The sequence below is a fragment of the Sinohyriopsis cumingii genome, chromosome 2 (assembly GCF_028554795.1).
Source record: "Sinohyriopsis cumingii isolate HCF-2022 chromosome 2, ASM2855479v2, whole genome shotgun sequence".
Lineage (NCBI taxonomy): Eukaryota > Metazoa > Mollusca > Bivalvia > Unionida > Unionidae > Sinohyriopsis > Sinohyriopsis cumingii.
The window spans coordinates 34681295-34702076 of NC_142962.1; the positions used below are offsets into that span (position 1 = coordinate 34681295).

Here is a 20782-nt window from a genome sequence, read left to right on the forward strand (position 1 = left end):
TTTTATGGCAATAGATTATTTGTTGAATTTTACAAAACATGTTTGATTGTCACTCTCTTCTGTTAATTAGGGACACATCACAAACCAAGGAGAATGTAGTGTAGCAGCCTGCTGTAGACTTCAGCTTGGAAAATGGGGGTTTTTAAATATGGAACAATTTGAAGTCATGTTTGATTGAATATGGAACAAATAGAAGTCAGGGATCGCACTCAGCTTAGCCAATGTTGTAAATTGCTAAACAAAATTCTTTATTGGCAACAAAATATACCATCTGGTGATCTTTCTGGCAACAACATTTTTGGCTGTTAAAAATTGTATATACAGTCTGTGTTTGGAGTTGAGAAATTCAAAGGCACCATGACAGGAAGGCACAAACTTGGATATAAAATTGCACTCGAATCTATTGTTACATAGACAAATCCTTTGTTCATATTGACAAATCACCCTAACACAGCATTGTTATATCTATAATCTGCTTGTACTGATGTATGTACTTTGTGCTGTAATGTAACCAAAATAGTCTTGCTACCTGACCAGCTACAGTTGACCACCTCTGAAGGCAGAAACAAGAATGACTACAATCTACCAGATGATGGAAATTTTTCCCTTTTTGAAAGACATACCAGAAAAAATAGTTCTGATGAAACTTCAAAGAAAAATAATTACCTTTGAAGCATTCATTATTCTGTATATATACTAAGCAAATGAAAAAAGAATTCTGTCCCTGTCAGTGTTTTACAATCATTTGTTTGGTCCTTCAAAGAGCACTTTTAGCTGCGCCTTCAATAACACATGAACCTTCATCAAAGTAAACTGTAGACCACTGATCAAAGAAAGTTAACAACAGACTTAAATAAAAGCATTGTTTCACTTTTCATAGTGATTGGAACATATTTATTGTGTCATGAAAGTTTCCTATTTGCAGCAAAAAACTTCATGCTTATGATCGCTACCAATAGCGGTTTAAAACATAATTAAAGTTCCGATATTTTGAAAAATTAGATATCTAGCCATCGAGTTAGATGAAGGTGGGACATCCCACAAGAATGTGAAACTTTTTAATTTGTTCATGTTTTCAATTCCTTATGATAGCCTCATCCCCTTGGTAGCCTCGGCATCATGGTAGTTGTCTCTGGCTGACCAAAATCTTGGCCAATTTAAGTGCATATACATGTACATGCAGTATATAAACAACTATGCAGCCATTTGCTACTAGGATAATGAATATCAGAGTGAATTGTTTTGGGAAACGTGTTTGTTGACTATGGGATGTAGATCAAACGAGGACTACTGTTTTTTATATATATAGGTTTTAGTTGTGTTTTCTAACTTGATTTGACTACCATATATACTCACATATAAGCCCGTTCATGTATAAGCCGACCCCCCCCCAACTGAATTGGTAAAACTGTTATAAAGTGCATGACCCGTGTATAAGCCGACCCATAATTTTTAGACTACCGGTACATCACAAGATGCACAAAGTGAGTTTTGAATACGTTTATTTAGGCAAATCAGATTATTAAATAAAATGAAAGTAAGAAAGCTAATTTATATATTGAAATAAAAACAATTCTAAAGTGTTAAGTCTTAATGGAAATTTAATTAATCCTCATTCTAAAATCATGAATTATAAAAGTTCTATCACTTTTAGAATCCTTCAAAATCTGGCTCTGTATCAGACTCGCCACACAGTTCACGAAACTCGGCTTCTGTTACAGGCGTGCTTTCATCATATACATCATGATTGTCATCATGGTCATCCAATAGTGTCTTGTTCTCCTCCTCGTTCTCCTTGTCATTGTCGGATTGAAATATAGCATCATCCTCTGTTCCATCCATGGCATTTTCTTTTACTTCCAACACTATTCATTTTATCTGATTGAATTGAATATAAACTTCTAGAGAGATTAAACTGAAATAATTTCTTATAGTGGTAGTATACTATTTATATACCTTATCCTGTAATTATTTCCATGTGTGGTTGGTTATCAATTTGTATTTGATAATTATTTATCAGTGTTGTTTATTTGTGTGTTTTTTTTAAACTACTGGTAGTGTGATTCAATTGATCAAAATATGATTGGTTTCAGCATGGACATTATTCAAGTACACCACTCCCTCGATAACTCGTGCACATCAGGGTCCAGAAACATCGACTGCACTATAAGTGAGGCACGAGTTATCGAGGGACCTATAAAATAAGCCCAAAACCAATAAAGTGATCGATGACATAAAGGAAAAATAAGGCCCCCCTCTTATTATAGGCAGATTATAGTGTTGAATACTCACTTTATAATCGTGCTGAGATTAACTGTGAATAAATATCTCTTCATAACGGTGTACTTTATTTATTATTTCCTTATAGGGCAACATTAATTTCAGGATAAATTACAGTATATTGAGGCAATCATCGAAAACATTATTCCATGTGTTTTCCGTTTGCTTAACATGTGTACCACTTCACACATTGTATACTACATCACTAATTTTTATGTTGAATTGGATACATTCTAGTTTTATTGTTTGATCCAAATTAGACATTTTTTTATATACAAAAGATCGACTCTTTTTGAGAAACAGTGTCGATTGAACGATAGATAGATTTGAATGCAATAGAAGTAAAATGGAAAACAAAAAAACAAGGATTAATCAGTACTAACATATTTAATTGGTCTACAAATTTAAAACAACGTAAATTAGAACAAGTTAATACTTGCCGTTTGTGCCACGCTTGACAAATTTCAATTCACTTTTTTTTGTGTTACTCCTTGGTTTCTCTCCTGCCAAGCAAAATCCCTCAGATTTCTCAACTGCATGAGCTTTACGTAGTCAACATTTTGGGTCTCCAGCCACCTTATGGCAATATCAAAATATTTGATTGCTTCCTGTGCAGAGGGGGGAGGTGGTGCAACATCTGCGTCTGCATCACTTTCAACACTTGTGGTACACCATTTAGAATCGTCTTCTGCTGAAAATTTGTTTGTTATAGAATTAATTATTGTTTCATCTGACATGTATTCAGCTGTGGGGCAGTCATTGTCAGCACAAATCCACTCCTCCATATCATCAAGAGAAACACCCATCTCAGGACCATGAGTCTGTACGAATTTCTCCCAAACAGCCTCGGCATTAATGACATCAGTTTCACTGAAACCTTCGAAGTCACTATCATCGTCGCTGTCTCTGTTACTGGTTTGCTTTACGTCAAAGGCAGCTCCAAGACCCTTAATCCGGCACCCCAGGTCTCTTGTAATCAATTTTTTAATGCAACAAACACTTCCCCAAGTTGTTGATCAAAACAAAGCCAGCATGTAATTAGGTTCTCACAAAAGTACTCACGGGTTTCGATGTGACAGTCAATTGACTCTTTTAATGTTTTCAATGAACAGAATATGTTGTGATTACAATGTTTACACTGAAACGGAATTAAAGGATTATAATGTGACTTTCACACAGGAAGACGTTTAACTGGTGTTTATTTCATTTTCTGTTGCCACCTGTTAGCATTTACCAGAAGTTTTCATTGATCGCTATTTCACCAGACTGTTTATTTACAGTATACTGACAACTATTTATCATAAAAACTTACATAATATATGATATCTTTAAACAGAGGTCTCGCTAGGATTTTAAAACTGGGTCTTTCTGCCTCTGAATTCAATCACTAAATATCAATACATTTTCTCACCCGGCCACCAGTCAAAGCCTTCGAACTAGCTGCCTAGCTATTGCATCATGTTCTTTTTTTTGTACTCTTATAAAATGGCAACATGTATGTACATCAAAGAGTCTTTCAGTCACTGAATTCTGTCGTTGTAAATATAAGCACAGTTAACTGATCAACACATTTTCCCACAAAGCAGGTGGCTGAAACAGGACCGGCAAATCTTTGAATTTTCCTGCGCACCTATTACATGCGTACAGAGGACTCCCGTGTTAGTGATTTTCTGCGTCGCAGATCAAAAATGTGCATCCAAATACGTGTAATTAAGCATTTTCGAGATCTCTGAAATTAATTTTTATTTAGAACTTAAAAATTTCAAAATATGGATTATATTTTTACGGGCATTAATCACCATTTTCGATGATAAAATGAGCTATGTATCAAGGTTTAATTTATCAATTCTTATCGTAATTTTTTCATGTTCAGCATATTTTAAAGATATTTTAGATACATTTTCTCTGGAAAAAAATGGGGAGCCAAGACAGACACCGCATTATAAGCGGGATCGCGAGTTATCCGGGCGCGAGTTATCGAGGGAGCGGTGTATTGTGACAGTTTATAACTTTGAGCAGAAACCATGTCCACTACCATATCTCATTAAACAATACATCTAAGAGTCAACATGTATTAGTGAAGTCATTGGCATTGTGCAACAAAACAAACCTATTATCCCCGAGGCATTTACCACAGATTAAGCATATGGTAGCTATTGTACAACACTCAACCGCTAACAAACCACTTTGCTTTACAAACAACTAAACAACAGTAGTATATAAACTGTGGCTGCCGATTACTTCTAAAACACCTGTCAAAGAAATCCCACAAATTATATTGTTTTACAATTATTCACGCTGACTCATATATTGCCCTCTTATTTACCCTTCCTAAGCGTGCACGCAACAAACCCCTATGGAGCCTCTCGCTATTGTTCCTTTAAGACTATCGTACATGTATTTCTACTCTCGATCAAAATGTTTGTCGTATATACCTTCAGTTTCGTAATTCTTTTATTTTTTTTACGTAGATTCTTTTCATATTTACACTGAAATAAGCTAGTGTGCATTTGTACGATACCGTAGAGTTTAATGATTACTGATTAGCTGAGGGTTAAATACTTGACTGGAGATTACTAATATGGTGGTTCTTTTGGAAAATACACGTACCACCATGGCTTAAATAACATGTATGGCTGCATTTTCTGGTGGATGGACATCTGTCAAATAGACGTGAAGTACGTTAAAACATGTTTTTCATTCATTATCCTACCACTTAAGTTAGAAAAAAAATGTTTGTTTCAATTCATGACAGCACAAATCTTATGAGCCATGTGGCATCATTAGGCATGTGATCTCATCTTCGGCGATTGACAGAAACAATAAATACTGGAAATTGAGGGAAAAAAGCGTTAAAAATTTCAGACTTGGACCTTGGCCCACAGATAAGCCGACCCCCCTTCTTCCAGGCCTTATTTTTTTCCTAAATTTGTCAGCTTATACGCGAGTATATACAGTGATACATGAATTTTCTAACATATGATCGAATACTCGAATTATGGATTTTTCATATGCATATATGTTATATAACACATTGTAGAGTGTACTGCACAAATGTAAGTTGTCAATATACAAGTGTATTTCATACTAGGTGTCTTAGTTTAATAAAAAAATTCCAATTTTTTTCCTTGGCATAAATCCTAGTTACTGACGACAGGTCATCTCTTAAAATTTCACTTGTATGTGAAATTTCAATTTAATTTCAGGCACCCCCATACTTATCTAAACATCCGCTTATGTCAACAATATTACCTTGGTACAGAGGATGTTGCAATAAACGGATGGCACTGCATTATGAAAATAGTGACATTTTTTTAAAATTGGCAGCAAAATATTGAGGTTGGTGATTTTGTGGGCGACAAATTTTTTAAAGCCAGTGCCATCCCTAGAAGTAATGTCTGTGTAATGTTATTTGTTATTAAAGAATAACTGTAAAAAGCATTCTATACTATTTATTAAATACAGTACATCAATACAGCTAGGAAGGGAAGTAAGGACTGTCCTGAGAGTATGTTTCTCATGGAACATAAACCCTAGTGAATGTATAACATAAACCAGCTGTTGGTGTGTATCAGTTCTAATCCATGTGGAATATCTGATTACTTTTACTGTCAAGTGATATTACATAACTAATGAGATTATGGTTGATACTACATCTCCCCTCCTGAGAAGTTTAATTTAAAACAAAAGGTGATCTGATGACTGCATTTCTAAACAAGCTACATCAGCTTCATTTTTATGAGTTCAGTCTCTCAGGTGGTTTTGACAGTTTTCCCAAACATGTGAAATATCTGTTTTGACTGGTTGGCACTGCTTTGCTTTCATTTAAGTCAGTCAAAGTATCAGGCTTTGAAAAGTCACTCTGAGAGGCTCTGATAATGTAGTAGGCATGGGAATTAAATTTCTCCTATTATGTCATATCTCTCCCTCATTAATTACTACCATGTATGAACAAGGTGTAGATGCCTCAGATTTAATAATGCTTGAAGAAAAATGATCTTTAATCCATACTTTATTCCCTACCTGAAGCTTTTATCATATTTCGGGTGCGATGTTGACAATCATAATTTCTCTTTTGAGTTTGCTTTTGATAGTTTTCCCATTTCTTCAGTTTCATTAAATCTGGTCATGTCGGCTCTAAGTTGTTTGGTGCCATTGTCAAAGTAGTTTATAATTTTCTTCCCATCATTAATTGGGGCCCCGAGTGGCCGAGTGGTCTAAAGCGCTCTTCGTTACGGATCACTGCCATCTCACCTCTGTCTGCGGCGGTTCAAGTCTAAGATTCAGCCAATGTGGGCATGTGAGAAAGCTTGCCAGTAGCTTCTCGTGGGTCGGTGGTTCTTTCTGGGGTTTTCCGGGTTCTTCCTCCACCATTAATACTGGCCGCCATGTATAGCCTATCGTGCTGAAAAATGGCGTTAAACCCCACAACAACAACAAATCCCATCATTAATTCGGCAGGGCTGTATCCATTTGGTAATGGTCTTGCGCGATATGTCAAAAGAGCTATGTAAGGATTGTTTGCTCTTTTAAGCATTCTTTTAATTGTTTGAACAGCTTTTTTTATCGAGACCATTGCTCTGTGGATATTTTAGACTACTTGTAATATGCCTGAATCCATAATTTGTCCCAATTTCTTTGAGTATTGTGGACCATTATCTGAAACCAATACTTCTGGTATACCATGTCATGCAAAGATTGGTTTGAGATGATTGACAATTGCTTTTGAACCTGTGCCTTGCAATTTTGCTATTTTGATGTATCGTGAGAAATAATCAACCACCAAGAGATATGTTTGACCATTCAGTTCAAACAAGTCTGAAGCGACTCTTTGCCAAGGTCGACTTGGAAATTCATTTGGTATCATTGGTTCATCTTGATCTCTTGAGTTTTTGATGCAATTTTGGCAAGATTTTACCAAGTGTTCTAGCTGAGTACTTAGTCCTTTCCACCAAGCTGACATTTTGGTGCGTTCTCTGCATTTAACTATGCCTCGGTGACCCTCGTGAATTCTCTCTAGGATTTCTTTTTGAAGTGATTCCGGTATGACCAGGCACAAACCTTTCATTAAAAGACCATTTTGAATTGTAAATTCACCTCTATCTGCCAAGTATGATTGAAGTTTTCTATCAATAGCGGATTTCTCTGGCCACCCCTTTACACAGAATTGTACAAGTTGTTTGAAAATCGAATGATTTTGATATTCAGACTTTATTTGTTCAAGTCAAGTATTTGATGCAGGCAAATTACTAACTACCAAAACAACATAGGCATTAGTTTCAGCCTGAAATTCTCTGTCACACTCAGAGTGATAAGTTAAACATGCTCTGGATAGAGCATCAGCAGTTAATAGTTTTTTTCCCAGCAACATGAATTATACAAAAGTTGAATGTCATCAAACGCATTCTAAAGCATTGAATTCTGTGGGGTAAATCTCCCAAGATTTTTGTGCCCAGTAGTGGTACTAATGGCTTATGGTCAGTTTCAAGCTTGAATTGTGACCCAATTAAATAGCTACTGAAGTGTTCACAAGCCCAAGTGATTGCAAGGGCCTCTTTTTCTATTTGCTCAGTTTCTGACATATATTGCGATGTGAACACCAACGGTCTCAGAGTGCTACCTTGCTTCTGCCATAGCACAGCAACTAGTCCAAATGAAGATGCATCTGCAGATACAGTTATTTCTCTGTTTGGATCATAATGCGCTAAAGTTGGTGAAGATATCATTTCTTGCTTGATAGCTTGTTCTTGATCTGGACCCCAAGACCATGAGTTTTTACCTATCAAAAGCTCACATAATGGTTTTGATTATTCTACCAAATTTGGACTAAATTTGCCAATCTGATTTGCCATACTGAGAAATCATCGTATCTCTATTACATATTTTGGAGTTTCCATTTCAGTTATAGCTTTGACATTTCCTGATCAGGTCGGCAACCCATTTTTGTCAAAAACATACCCAAGAAACCTAATGGATGGTCTCAAAAATTCACACTTTTCAGCATTCAAAGTGATGCCGGCCTTTTGAATCGATTTCATGACCATTTCTAGTCTTTCATCATGCTGTTTCCGTGTTTCCCCAAAAACAAGAACTTCGTCCATGTGACAGTGTTCCCTCATGTCACTCCAGAGTTTCTGACATCCTTTTCTGAAAAAATTCCGATGCGGAACTGATTCTGAATAGGAGGTGATTAAAATAAAACCTACCAAAAGGAGTAATAAAAGATGTAAGGTGGCGTGAATCTTCTGACAGGTTTATCTGCCAAAAGCCTGAGTTTGCATCAAGTTTGTTGAAAAACTTTGCACCTGCATGTTTTGCAAAGGAATTCTTCAGCTGGCGGTAGCGGGTGTTTCTCTCTTTTAACTGATTCATTCAGGTTAGTTAGATCCATGCAAATTCTTACCATACCTTTTGGTTTCGGAACAACAATCATTGCCATCATCTACTTTGAAATAACACCCATTTTTTTCCATTCTGTCCAACTCCTCTTGAACTTTATTCAATAAAGGGATAGCAACCTTTCTTAGGGTAGATATAAGGCATGTGGTTTGGCATTTTTGTCCAGAGTTATGTTATAGTACCATTTTGTTTTCCCTAGACCTTAAATTTATGGATTTATCGTGAATTTTACTTGCATTTTGTGAGTTTTTATCTGAAGCATTTACTGAGGATATATTTACCTGTTCAGTAATCTTGTGGGACTGCCCAAGAGTGCCTGATTCAGTCCTTTTACAACAAATATGTCGTGTACACTGAACACATTGTTCGATTCCAGTCCACATGTAAATTTTCTTATCACTTTAAGTTCAGAGTTTCCAGGTCCATACAGTTTTCGATTAGACTTTGATAGTTTTTTGATCTTCAATTTTTCGTTTATCCCCTACAGATATTCAGATTGGGATATGCAAGGCATCTGCACTGGAAGAATGCCATTCTTTTGCTACCTTTTCCTTCAGGTCTTTAGCAAGGGATGTTTAAACTAAATTCTTGGATAAACATTTGAAATATTAATATTTTTATGTTTAGGTTTCAAGTTTTTAATGCTCACATTCCTGCTTAACATTGTTAGAAGTTAGAATCTCTGGCCTCTAGATTATGATGACTTTGGTTTGCGATAAGTTGAATTACTCTGATAAAAGTCAGTGAACATTTCTACTGGCTGTTGTTCTTGTATGGTGATAATGTTTACAAAAGTTCTGAAACCTACTTCCAAGAGTCAACCATACCTATAATCTCACTCAGATATCTTGACTTCCTAATGCTAGACATTAAACCTGGTGTGAGACTTGTCAGTCCATTAGCCATAGCCTTCGCCATTTACCACCCCTGCTATTGACAATCTATATTGACACTGAGTATTATAAAACAGTAGGTACCGAAGGAGACACCAGGAACATCTTTACTCAAAATAATGTTTTGACTTCTATTCCTAGAGAACCAAATTTCTTTCAAACTATCGTATCATCTATAGCACCTCAAAATAAGTGTAGACGTGGATACCTTCAAATGGCGATTCCTCTTTTATACATCGATACAAAGCAGTATTATTCAATAACATGACAGACCAGGACTTGATCTTTGTATGTCATGCACTTGGAGTAATTTAGAAGGTTATTGATTTTTGTGTCATATTGTTAATGGTCAAGAAAAGTGTGACTGAAAATTGAAATGTGGTTTATGCACAAGTTTCGGTTCTTAACCATATAACTTCACAAAAATTTATGGATGACTTATGCTTTGGGTATGATTGTTGCCCATTGAATTTGGTGATCAGAGTTCAAGTCAGTGTCACTGAAAGAAAAAAAGTTGTTTTGCATATGAACTTGAGTTTTAGACAAGTTGCCTTGACCAGAGGCATTTGCATTTAATGCATAGAAAATGCCAATTGATCATGGACAATAAGGTTATTGTGACTCGAAGTAAAACAGGTTTTGGATAGTAAGTTTTGTTTCAGAAGTTCCTTTAAATTTTGGGTTCATCGGTCAAACCGTATGGTTATCATATGCCTGTAAAGAAAGTAATGGTTTCTGCACAATACGTTTATTTCAAGACCGTATAACTTGACAAATTTCAATCATTGAGACCTGTTGGTGAATGATCTACAGAGTCAACCCTGAGCACCTAGAGTTTGCATAGAGGTCAATTAAACATGTCCGTGTGTATCTTGTACCGTTCATTGCACTTTTGTTGTGCCGATTTTAACATAATTTTGTGATTTTTTTTTCTTTTCGAAAAAGTAGGGGAAATACTATGAGTGGGAATAATTAGGCCACTTAGAATGGTTCTGGTGACTTTTATAATTAAACAGTATGAGGAAGGAAACTCCTAAAGATGAAATGAAATCAATAATGCATAAAGAAAATAAAATTGGTTCAGTGTTAAGAGGAATTTTTCTTGTACTTAAAGAGTAGATGTATAGAACTGTTGAATTATATATTTGAAAATTATTGTGTCAAGGGTAAATATAAAAGATCTGAGGAGTTATATATTTGAAAATTCTGGTGTCAGTAGCTTGCATGGAAGAATTGATAAATTATGTTTGAAAATTCTGGTGTCAAGAATATGTATAGACGGTCAAATAAATCTCATATTTAAAACTTCTGGTGTCAAGAGTATGTATAGAAGGTCAGATGAATATTATATTTAAAAATTCTTATGTCAGGAGCATGTATAGAAGATCTGACAAATTATATATTTGAAAATTCTTGTGTCAAACATTTTTTATATCATTTATAAACAAATGTAATAAATAATTTGATCAGAGATTTGGCATCAAAATCAGATTTTTCATCCCTGATAACTTGGGTAGTTGGGTACACAGCCAGAGTTAGGTAAGTAATTGAGTCCTGGCCCAGCTGTGGTCTTATTTCTTCTTTAAATATGTTACCCAATCATAATACCCAATCATAGTACCATAGGATAACTACTACCTCACAAATCCAGCCCTCACAGGCAAACCTTTTAGCTAACAAGAGCAAAAAGTTACCTGCCTACCTCGGTGTCAGTAAGGCAGAGTGATCTCCCCAGCATATAGAGATTCATGGCAAAACCCATGAATATTTCAGTTACTACTCCCGTTCATGCTGAGAAACACGCTGTCACTATACTACTAACCCGGCTAAACAAAACACCTTTGGAACTGCTTTCAAGGGCATAATTGAGTCACCTTTCATACAAGACATGCTTCCTTATCACATTAGCAGCAGGAGGCAGAATCAGCAAAATACATGCCCTATCACATGACCCAAAGTACATACATTTGCAAGGTAGTAGTAATTTTTGTAAGGTAGTATTTTTGGGTAAGTATTCACAAGACATATTTTACTTGAAAAAATTACTTTCCCCATTGGTTGATGATTAACTTAAAGAAACATGAGCTGTTTCAAGGTATTCTAAGGGTGTTAGCAATACATGTTGGAGATCTGAATAGCCATTCCTACTGGTTGTTGGCTTGATAAGACAGATATGTGTCTGCCATTATTTACTAATAAGTATTGCAATTGGGACATGTATGGTGTAGCTGTATACATATAACACCCACTGCTTTGGTCCAGATTTAGTTCCTCATCCTGACACATGCAAAAGTAATGTGGTTTCCCATTCGAAGTCAGTATTTTTTCAAGGTACTGTATACACTTGCTTAGAAGTGTGGTTTCCCATTCAAAGTCGGTATTTTCTCAGTGTACTATATACACTTGCTTAGAAGTGTGGTTTCCCATTCAAAGTCAGTATTTTCTCAATGTACTATATACACTTGCTTAGAAGTGTGGTTTCCCATTCAAAGTCGGTATTTTCTCAGTGTACTATATACACTTGCTTAGAAGTGTGGTTTCCCATTCAAAGTCAATATTTTCTCAATGTACTATATACACTTGCGTAGAAGTGTGGATTCCCATTCAAAGTCAGTATTTTCTCAATGTACTATATACACTTGCGTAGAAGTGTGGTTTCCCATTCAAAGTCAGTATTTTCTCAATGTACTATATACACTTGCGTAGAAGTGTGGTTTCCCATTCAAAGTTGGTATTTTCTCAGTGTACTATATACACTTGCTTAGAAGTGTGGTTTCCCATTCAAAGTCAGTATTTTCGCAATGTACTATATATACTTGCTTAGAAGTTGAGTATAATTGCAGACTCATACCTGTCACCTCTCATGCTGGGAGATAAAAATTCTGGATTTTGGAGGTCCTTCCATGCCTACCTCCTGCTTTCATATTATCTCCCAATTTTTGCAGATAACTCCAGATTATTACATTGTGTCTGTTGGTTTTCATTTCTCCTAAAAAATAATTCTACATAAATAGATTATTGAATGCAATCCACAGAAGCCATGTTCTGTTTTATCACATGTGAATATTGTTGTGATAAAAAAATTCTTCAGTAAATAGAATGTTATATTTAAACATTATTCATGTAAATTTGATTTTTTTATCCCCACAACAATAGTAAAATCAGAAAATAAACCACAAGAAATAGACCATTGCAATAAAATTGTGGGCAATTAGTTTCAATCCCAAGAATGATCACTGTGAATGCTGTAGCATCTCCATTCCCATGAAAGAAACTTACACAAGTAAAATGCCTGGCATTACCATACTGTATATACAAATGTTAATTACCATAATTTAATTAAAAGAAGAAATTAGAAAAATGCCATGCAGAATATGTGCCCTTAAAAATTAATTTAAAATACCCATAAATATGTTATATAATAAAAAATGTTAAATGCCTTACGAGTTGACAGTAAAGAAATAAGATGGGATATAAAATGTGGGAACAATAGTTGACATAAGCGTACACTTGAGACTGCTCATTTGGGCACCGTTAGTTGCAGCAAAATAGGACATCGTTTATTTCCCAATCAATTGCTGGTGCTTACATAATATGTCGGAGGGCCAGTCCTTTTTGCAATACAATTGCATGGATTAGAATTAACTGTTAATTAGTCACACTGGCTTTCTTGTCTATTTACTTAAGACTAACCTTAAACTATTGTGCAGTTTGGCCACTGCTACCAGAATATGAAAAGAGGTCACGTCCAGGAGGAAAAAAGGCACGTCACAGGGATAAATGGCATGTCTTTTGAGAATTTCATGCATATTCGACCCAAAAAGATTGATCAATATTTAGCAAAAACAGGCTTAAAATATGACGCAAAAAGCCTCCCAATTTTAGGTCCCAACCTCCCTATTTTTTTTTATTCAACCTCCCTTCTTGACATTTGAAATGTTGACAGGTATGGCACACTGTGCAGGTCAAGATCATGCAATTGCATTATGTGCTAGCAGATCTGGGTCTGTGAAGTCTTTTAGGAGTAATCTGATCTGCCAATGCATTATGCAACAGCAGGTTGGGGTCTTTGTTGTTTACAGTTGGACTTGGCTTATAAGTGAACACATTATTCTGATTTCCTTTGCCTCTGTGGTCAACCTAAACAAACATTGTAATCATTGTAAGATCTAAATAGACGCTGTTTGAGTTGGTTGTACAGTTGTCATATGGTAAATAAAGCATGTTTAAAATCTCTTTAGTATTAACCTTGAGAAAAGACAGATTTCAAAAGTCATCAATATTTTAGTCATCATGCTTCAATCATTCAATCGATCTGTCACTCAGGGTCTGAAGAGTTTGAGATGGAGAGACTGCTGGACTATTTGGAAGATACAGACACCACCTGTGCTGATGACCTAGAGGTGGCCCTTCCAATGTCCAAACACATACACCTGTGTCGTGAGGAACAGAAGAAAGATAAGGGTAGAAAGTGTCAACTGGTCATCATCAGGTAATGGCAAATTGTAGAAATCTGAGATTAAAAAGAATCTTCCTTCTGTGGGAAGGGTAGGACAATTTAACTGAAGGGATAAGATTCTTTATATGGACAACACTAATTGGCAGACTAATTGGCACAGATATTAATCCCAGAGTCCAAGACCAATTCTTTTTACATAGTCTCCGCTAGGCTTTGCATTTGTCACCAGATGACTGGCAAAAGTTGCTGGCGACAAATGTTTATGAAGTAAATTTTTTGTTTTTCATTGATATAAGTGACTTGGGTCACTTAATACTTGTTTTCATTATCTGCAGCAGTCAGTGGATCCTGTCAGTAGATGATGAATAAGATGTTATTCAAAGATGATTACAGCTAACTGCAAGCTGTCAGTTGGTTTTGAGAAGCAATTAAATGTGATTAGTAGGAAATAAGGAATGACCAGGGATATACGCTATTGTTGAACAGGTCAGCAAAAGATTTGGTGTCATTTGCATGTGTTAATTTATGTGTATTGCAGACGTGAGTGAGATGCACTTAGGACTGCTTAGTGTTTTGGGGATTATTTGCTTTGATAACACGTTTTTGTGGTCTGAACTTAACTGAGTAACACAGGATGCTGCAACAAGTATGTCATTTGTTGACTGTAAAGGGCTAGAGTCGCTTATATCAATAAAAAATTAAACATTTACTTTATAAAACAAGTTGGTATCAAGCACAAAGAATATGGCTAATCTAGCTCTGATAAACAAAGATTTATATCCAGCTGCATCTGAGGCAGCTACCAGGTTACTTGTCCCTATTTCTACTGCAGACTGTAAGAGGGAGTTCTATCACCAGAATCTCATCAAAACAAACTTACAAAGTTCTATGTGTATATCTACTCTGAAAAAGTTAATAAGATTTTCTATTGATGGGCCCATGCTGAGAATTTTGATTTCAGGAAGTCATTTAAGAAATGGTCTGGGAAAAATTTGAGGCAGATATTGATGAAGGGTCATTGACATTGTTTATAAAGTCTGATTAATATTTTGTATTTTCAGTTATAAAGAAACATTCTTATTCATTCTTGCTTTTCATATGCTATACATTGAACGTTACGTGTATATGATGGTATTGTTATATTTATTAATAATTATTCTTGAGATTTGAAATGTAATAAAAAACATGTAAAAACTGTTTTATTGTCATGTTTATATAGATTAAAGATAGGGGCAATATAATAGTATGCATATATTTAAGTCCCTGCTTCATGGCATAAAATGGCACCTATGGTTGAAAAGTGACTCCAAATTTTTAAATTTGGCAAATTTCATGGCACAAAGAAAAATTTCCAAGGTTACCCTGTTTTTAGCAATGAACTGGTCTTAAGTAAGCAGCACAAGCCTGTCAGACCTTTGATATTTCTTTGTTTCTTTAAATTGAAGAAAATATGTTTTTAAGCCTTAAAATATCTCTAATGAGTTCTAAATGTGCACTGAGTTAAGCTGACAGACTTGGGGTGTAAAATATTACAATTTTTTTTGTCAATTTAGCATGCAATGCATTGATCACCAACCTAAGCTTGATCTTCATCATTGAAACATTTGTTCTGAACCATAGATAAAAACTTAGTATCAAAGTATTGGCTTACTGTAGTGCTATGAGTACTATAATGGGTTGTTACTCTTCTTGGTCCTACAAATTAGCACAATGGGCTCACCCAATGCAGCCTTCAAGCACATTTCACTATCTGTTGTCAGCCAATTAAGTAATCTGTGAAATGGTGATTTCTGTATGACCTCTTTTCCTTTAATTGCTGCTATTTAAACTGTCCAAGGGATAGTTTTACATCAGCTCTAATCTTGTTAGATGTAATGGGCAATTACTGATAGTGGGGTAATTTATTTGTTTTTTTTAATGTTTTTTTTTTTGAAGATTACTAAGTATTGTGTTTTCTTGACACATGACCATGTCTATAAGTTTGGAAGTACAAAATCATAATTTCAGCATGACACGACATGCTTCAATCTGATTAAAATCAGGTCTCAATTTTGCGTTGGACAGTGGTGCTCTGATTTAGATGGCAGGTATGTCAATATCTTGAAAATACATTTACACATTTCATCAGCACAATCAAAGTTTCCTCAGGCAAATTAAAAATTTTGATAAGCACAATGGGCACCTTACTTAGAATACAGGATGGCCCAATCTCAAATTAGAGGGGCCTCGTGCTTTGGCATCTCAGAATTCTTTTTTAGCACTGATTCTTGTGACTTTTCAAACAGATAATAAGGAGAAGAAAACAGATAAATAGTGCAATAGAGTGTAGAAGTTTATTGCTAAAAATTTTCCACATGAATATTCAAATCTAGTCCAGATGTTAGCAAGGGACCAAATCTTTGATTTCTTAATTGTGTGCATAAATTATCACTTTAAGTTCATTGCATCCATAATTTTGTATATTAATTGAAAACATAAAAATAGATAGTTTGAATGTACTGTAAATGAATGAGCTTTCTATTTAAACCTGAATGTATTTAATTACTGTTAGTCTGGTCCAAGACCAGTGTTCCATTTGAGAAGAAAAACATTCACTTGCCTGCAACTTCAGATTAAATCCATTCATATGTCCCATACATGGTTTTCAAAAATTCAAAGCTCAATAGTAAATACTCATCTGTAATGTAGAGAAATTGATGATGCAAATGCCACAGTACATATATAGGGATGCCCGGCTACATACATGTACATTTTTAATGCTGTACTACAGTATCTTTAATAAAATGCCACAATGTCTAATTTAATAAAATGCCACAATGCCTAATTCATTTTTTTTAAAGTATACATTAAACATTGTTTTTAAAGAATGTGTGGATAAAAAGGGGATATGTAATAAATACAAAACCACATAAGTGTCTTATTCTGAGCTTGGGGATAGACCTCTTTTGATACAGTGTATGTACATAGTCTCATCTTAACAGTCTTGACATTCCTGCACTGTATCAAACTTGTTCTTTTTGCCCATTCAGAAAAAAACATACATAAAGTTTTGTCTGCATATTGCATGCTATCCAGTTTCCTCTGCCTATTTCAGGTATTCAGACCAGGCAAGCATTTTCTAGTCTGTATCATTTTGAAAAATGTTCATATTGGAAAATTTCTGCATCATTTAATTTTCAGACATTTTGTAACCTGAGCACACATTGCAAAAATGTACCTTTTGGAAATAAATACACATTTATAATTACTATATGGCCAGTTTGACAAAGATACAATGAATTTAGTTTGAGGCATATTAATGGAATACTGTAGTATCATTTATTTCATGGGTCTCAAGTGTAATGTATTTGTATTTAGTAAAGATATTTTTGTGGGTGCCTAATTTCATGGTTTTGCCTGTAAAGGTTTTCATATTTGTAGGAATTTGACAGTGCATAATTACTGCTATAAAAACCCCAAATAAAGACTATGCCGACAAAAAATGGTGGTTGTTTCAGCGATTAAAGATTACTACCAATGTATATGCACTAATAAAACACATGTCAAAATCAATGACTTACTTGCAACATCACAAGGTAGGTGATATAGCCAACAGTACTAAGTTAATCAATTAATGTACAGGTGTATGATCTCTTTCTTAAAACACTGTCCATAAAGTTGTTCCATAAATTACTTTCTCATGTTCATAGCCTTAATACAGTTACAGACCTGCCAACTCTTCCAATTTTGCCTCAAGTATTACAAAAATGACTTTTAAAATATAGAATAAAAGCAAAAATTAAAGAAATATGATTGTTGCAGTAAAATCTGGATAATTTTCCCATCCACATATTCATTTGGAACATAGTTTTATATTAGATTTGATTAGTGATCTACTTTACAGGAGTATCTCAGATACTTTAACCAGCACATATTTTGTGTGGCAAAATGTCTTCATGATCAAGCTGTTGCTTATAGAAATTTTTTTAAAAAATATTGTCACATGTTGATTGGAGTATGTTTCAGGACTATGAAAATGCTGTTGTAATGTGAAATACATAAAAATATTCAAGAATTATGTCAAGTTGAGAGATGGCAACAGTCTGTTAAGCTTCATATGGTCTGGAACTGAAGTTTTGTGCAACTACACTGGAGATGTTTAAAGTCTAAGAGTATTTTACAAACTTTTAAGTTGAACATAATGTTTACCTTGCTACCTCAGTTTCAAATATAACATCAAAACTTTTTTAATACAAGTTTTCCAACTCTGCAGTAGCAGTACATGCTATTTTGTTACACCTTACTAAAATCTGGTGTAAAACAAATCAACTGCCTTGTTAAGAAGGTCTTGTTAAAATTGGTTGGTCTGCCTTGTTAAGAAGGTCTTGTTAAAGTTGGTTGGTCTGCCTTGTTAAGAAGGTCTTGTTAAAATTGGTTGGTCTGCCTTGTTAAGAAGGTCTTGTTAAAGTTGGTTTGTCTGCCTTGTTAAGAAGGTCTTGTTAAAATTGGTTGGTCTGCCTTGTTAAGAAGGTCTTGTTAAAATTGGTTGGTCTGCCTTGTTAAGAAGGTCTTGTTAAAGTTAGTTGGTCGGCAGTTGTTCAGGAGTGGCAAAATTCAACTTAGATCCTCATTAAAATTCAACTTAGATCCTCATTGGTTCAGATAATGTCATCATTCCACATGTGAGCCACTGCCAGTTGCTCAATGCAGTTAACAAGCACTGTCAACATTTGATGTGTCCATCAAAGGGAGCTGATGCAGCCAACAACACTAAGTTAAAATCTGTTATTAAAAATAATGTATACGATTTCTTCCGTACAACACTGTTCATAAAGTTGCACCATTAACTACTTTCTGACAACAATGGCATTAACAGAGTGGTTCAGGAGTGATAAATTCAACTTATGGATCTCTGTCGGTACAGGTAATGTCATCATTGCACATTTGAACAAAATACATTGACCAGCTGCCAAGTGCTAAAGTGGAGCTGGCCAGCTTTCATTAGAAGACTGCTACTTCATATTGCAGTAAATTAAAAATAGTATTCTTGATGGATGTAACCTGGATCTGTATAGAATGCATTGTTAGATCTGTATCCTGGATGTAACCTGGATCTGTATAGAATGCATTGTTAGATCTGTATCCTGGATGTAACCTTGATATGTATAGAATGCATTGTTAGATCTGTATCCTGGATGTAACCTGGGTCTGTATAGAATGCATTGTTAGATCTGTATCCTGGATGTAACCAGGATCTGTATAGAATGCATTGTTAGATCTGTATCCTGGATGTAACCTGGATATGTATAGAATGCATTGTTAGATCTGTATCCTGGATGTAACCTGGATATGTACAGAATGCATTATTGGATCTGTATCCTGGATGTAACCTCGATCTGTATAGAATGCATTGTTAGATCTGTATCCTGGATGTAACCTGGATATGTATAGAATGCATTGTTAGATCTGTATCCTGGATGTAACCTGAATCTGTATAGAATGCATTGTTAGATCTGTATCCTGGATTTAACCTGGATCTGTATAGAATGCATTGTTAGATCTGTATCCTGGATATAACCTGGATCTGTATAGGATGCATTGTTGTTTACAGCTTCTTCTGCTCATAAATAAATATTTTTCATTCCAGAAATTCAGATAATCCTAGTTCAATCTCAGCTATACCGGGGAGCACCTGCTCTGTTATTAATCTCAGTGTACATTATTACAAGGGTGGAGATGTCTTCTTTCAAGTAAGCCAGAAAAGGTAAGTCTGTGCAATATAATTCAGTTATTTTCCAGAATGGTTAAACTTATATACTTATGTTTTCTTTGTCATTCAGTCCAGGAAAAGTTACATTTTTTTACTTGGTATGTAAAATTTATATTACCCAGTTTTGAACACCCTTTGGCATATATATGTTTCATAAGAATAAACATATTGTCATCAAGTTCTCCATCTTTGATTATGCTGCAGATTCACATTTATGCATCCATATTAATTAGCCTAGTAAAGGTCATCCTTGAAATCATTAATATCATAGATTGGTACGTTCATATTAAGTTCTTATTTGTTTGGGTGTACTAAGCATTTTAAGTGATTTAGGTAAATTAAAATTTTGCCATGTTAGTTTATTTGCTACAAGTAAATTTTGTCATGACATTGAAAAAGAAAAGACATTGATGTGGGAAGTATATATATTGTATGCACACACACACACACACACACACACACACACACAGAGCTTGGGTCAGTTGCTAGTTGTTTTTTTGGGTTATGCCAACTTCCTATTCACTTCTCTGTAACAATACATGTTTTTTAAATCAGTCAGATATTAATTATTTACATAATGAAATGCACATTTTGCTCCTTCCGATTACAGTTCATCTTGGTCAGATATGTTTTATGTAGTTGTACAATCTTTTGTTGGTTCTGTGCTGTATGTTTTTTCTTTTTCACATAGGAAAAATGCTCAGTTTGTGCCCCATAATTATCCTATATATGTTCCTCCTGCAACAGGTAGATGGAAATACAAGGAATATCCCAATGAATATGAATAGTGTTTTTTTGCATGAAGAGACACCCATGTTGATCCTTCAAATGCATTCCCCCAATCAAACAAATGTTGGGGATATAAACCTGTTACCTCTTGAATCCAGTCAGTTGATAAAGATTAAAATTTATCTTGTCTGTCCATCTCATAGAAAAAGAGAAATAACTCTTACCCGATTACCTCCTCTTGCCACAAGTGTCTAGTTTTTAGTTTGATTTTCA

At 34.9% G+C, this 20782-nt stretch overlaps 1 protein-coding gene across 1 annotated transcript in view; it reads left to right on the forward strand.

Annotated features, from left to right (window-relative positions):
• Positions 1 to 20782, forward strand: part of LOC149804606 (uncharacterized) — a 53128-nt gene that overhangs the window by 13114 nt on the left and 19232 nt on the right. Inside the window, exons 4-5 of the mRNA XM_089942357.1 lie at positions 13899 to 14064; positions 19658 to 19774. Of these exons, the coding sequence (XP_089798483.1) occupies positions 13899 to 14064; positions 19658 to 19774 (283 nt within the window). The remainder of the gene's footprint in view (positions 1 to 13898; positions 14065 to 19657; positions 19775 to 20782) is intronic.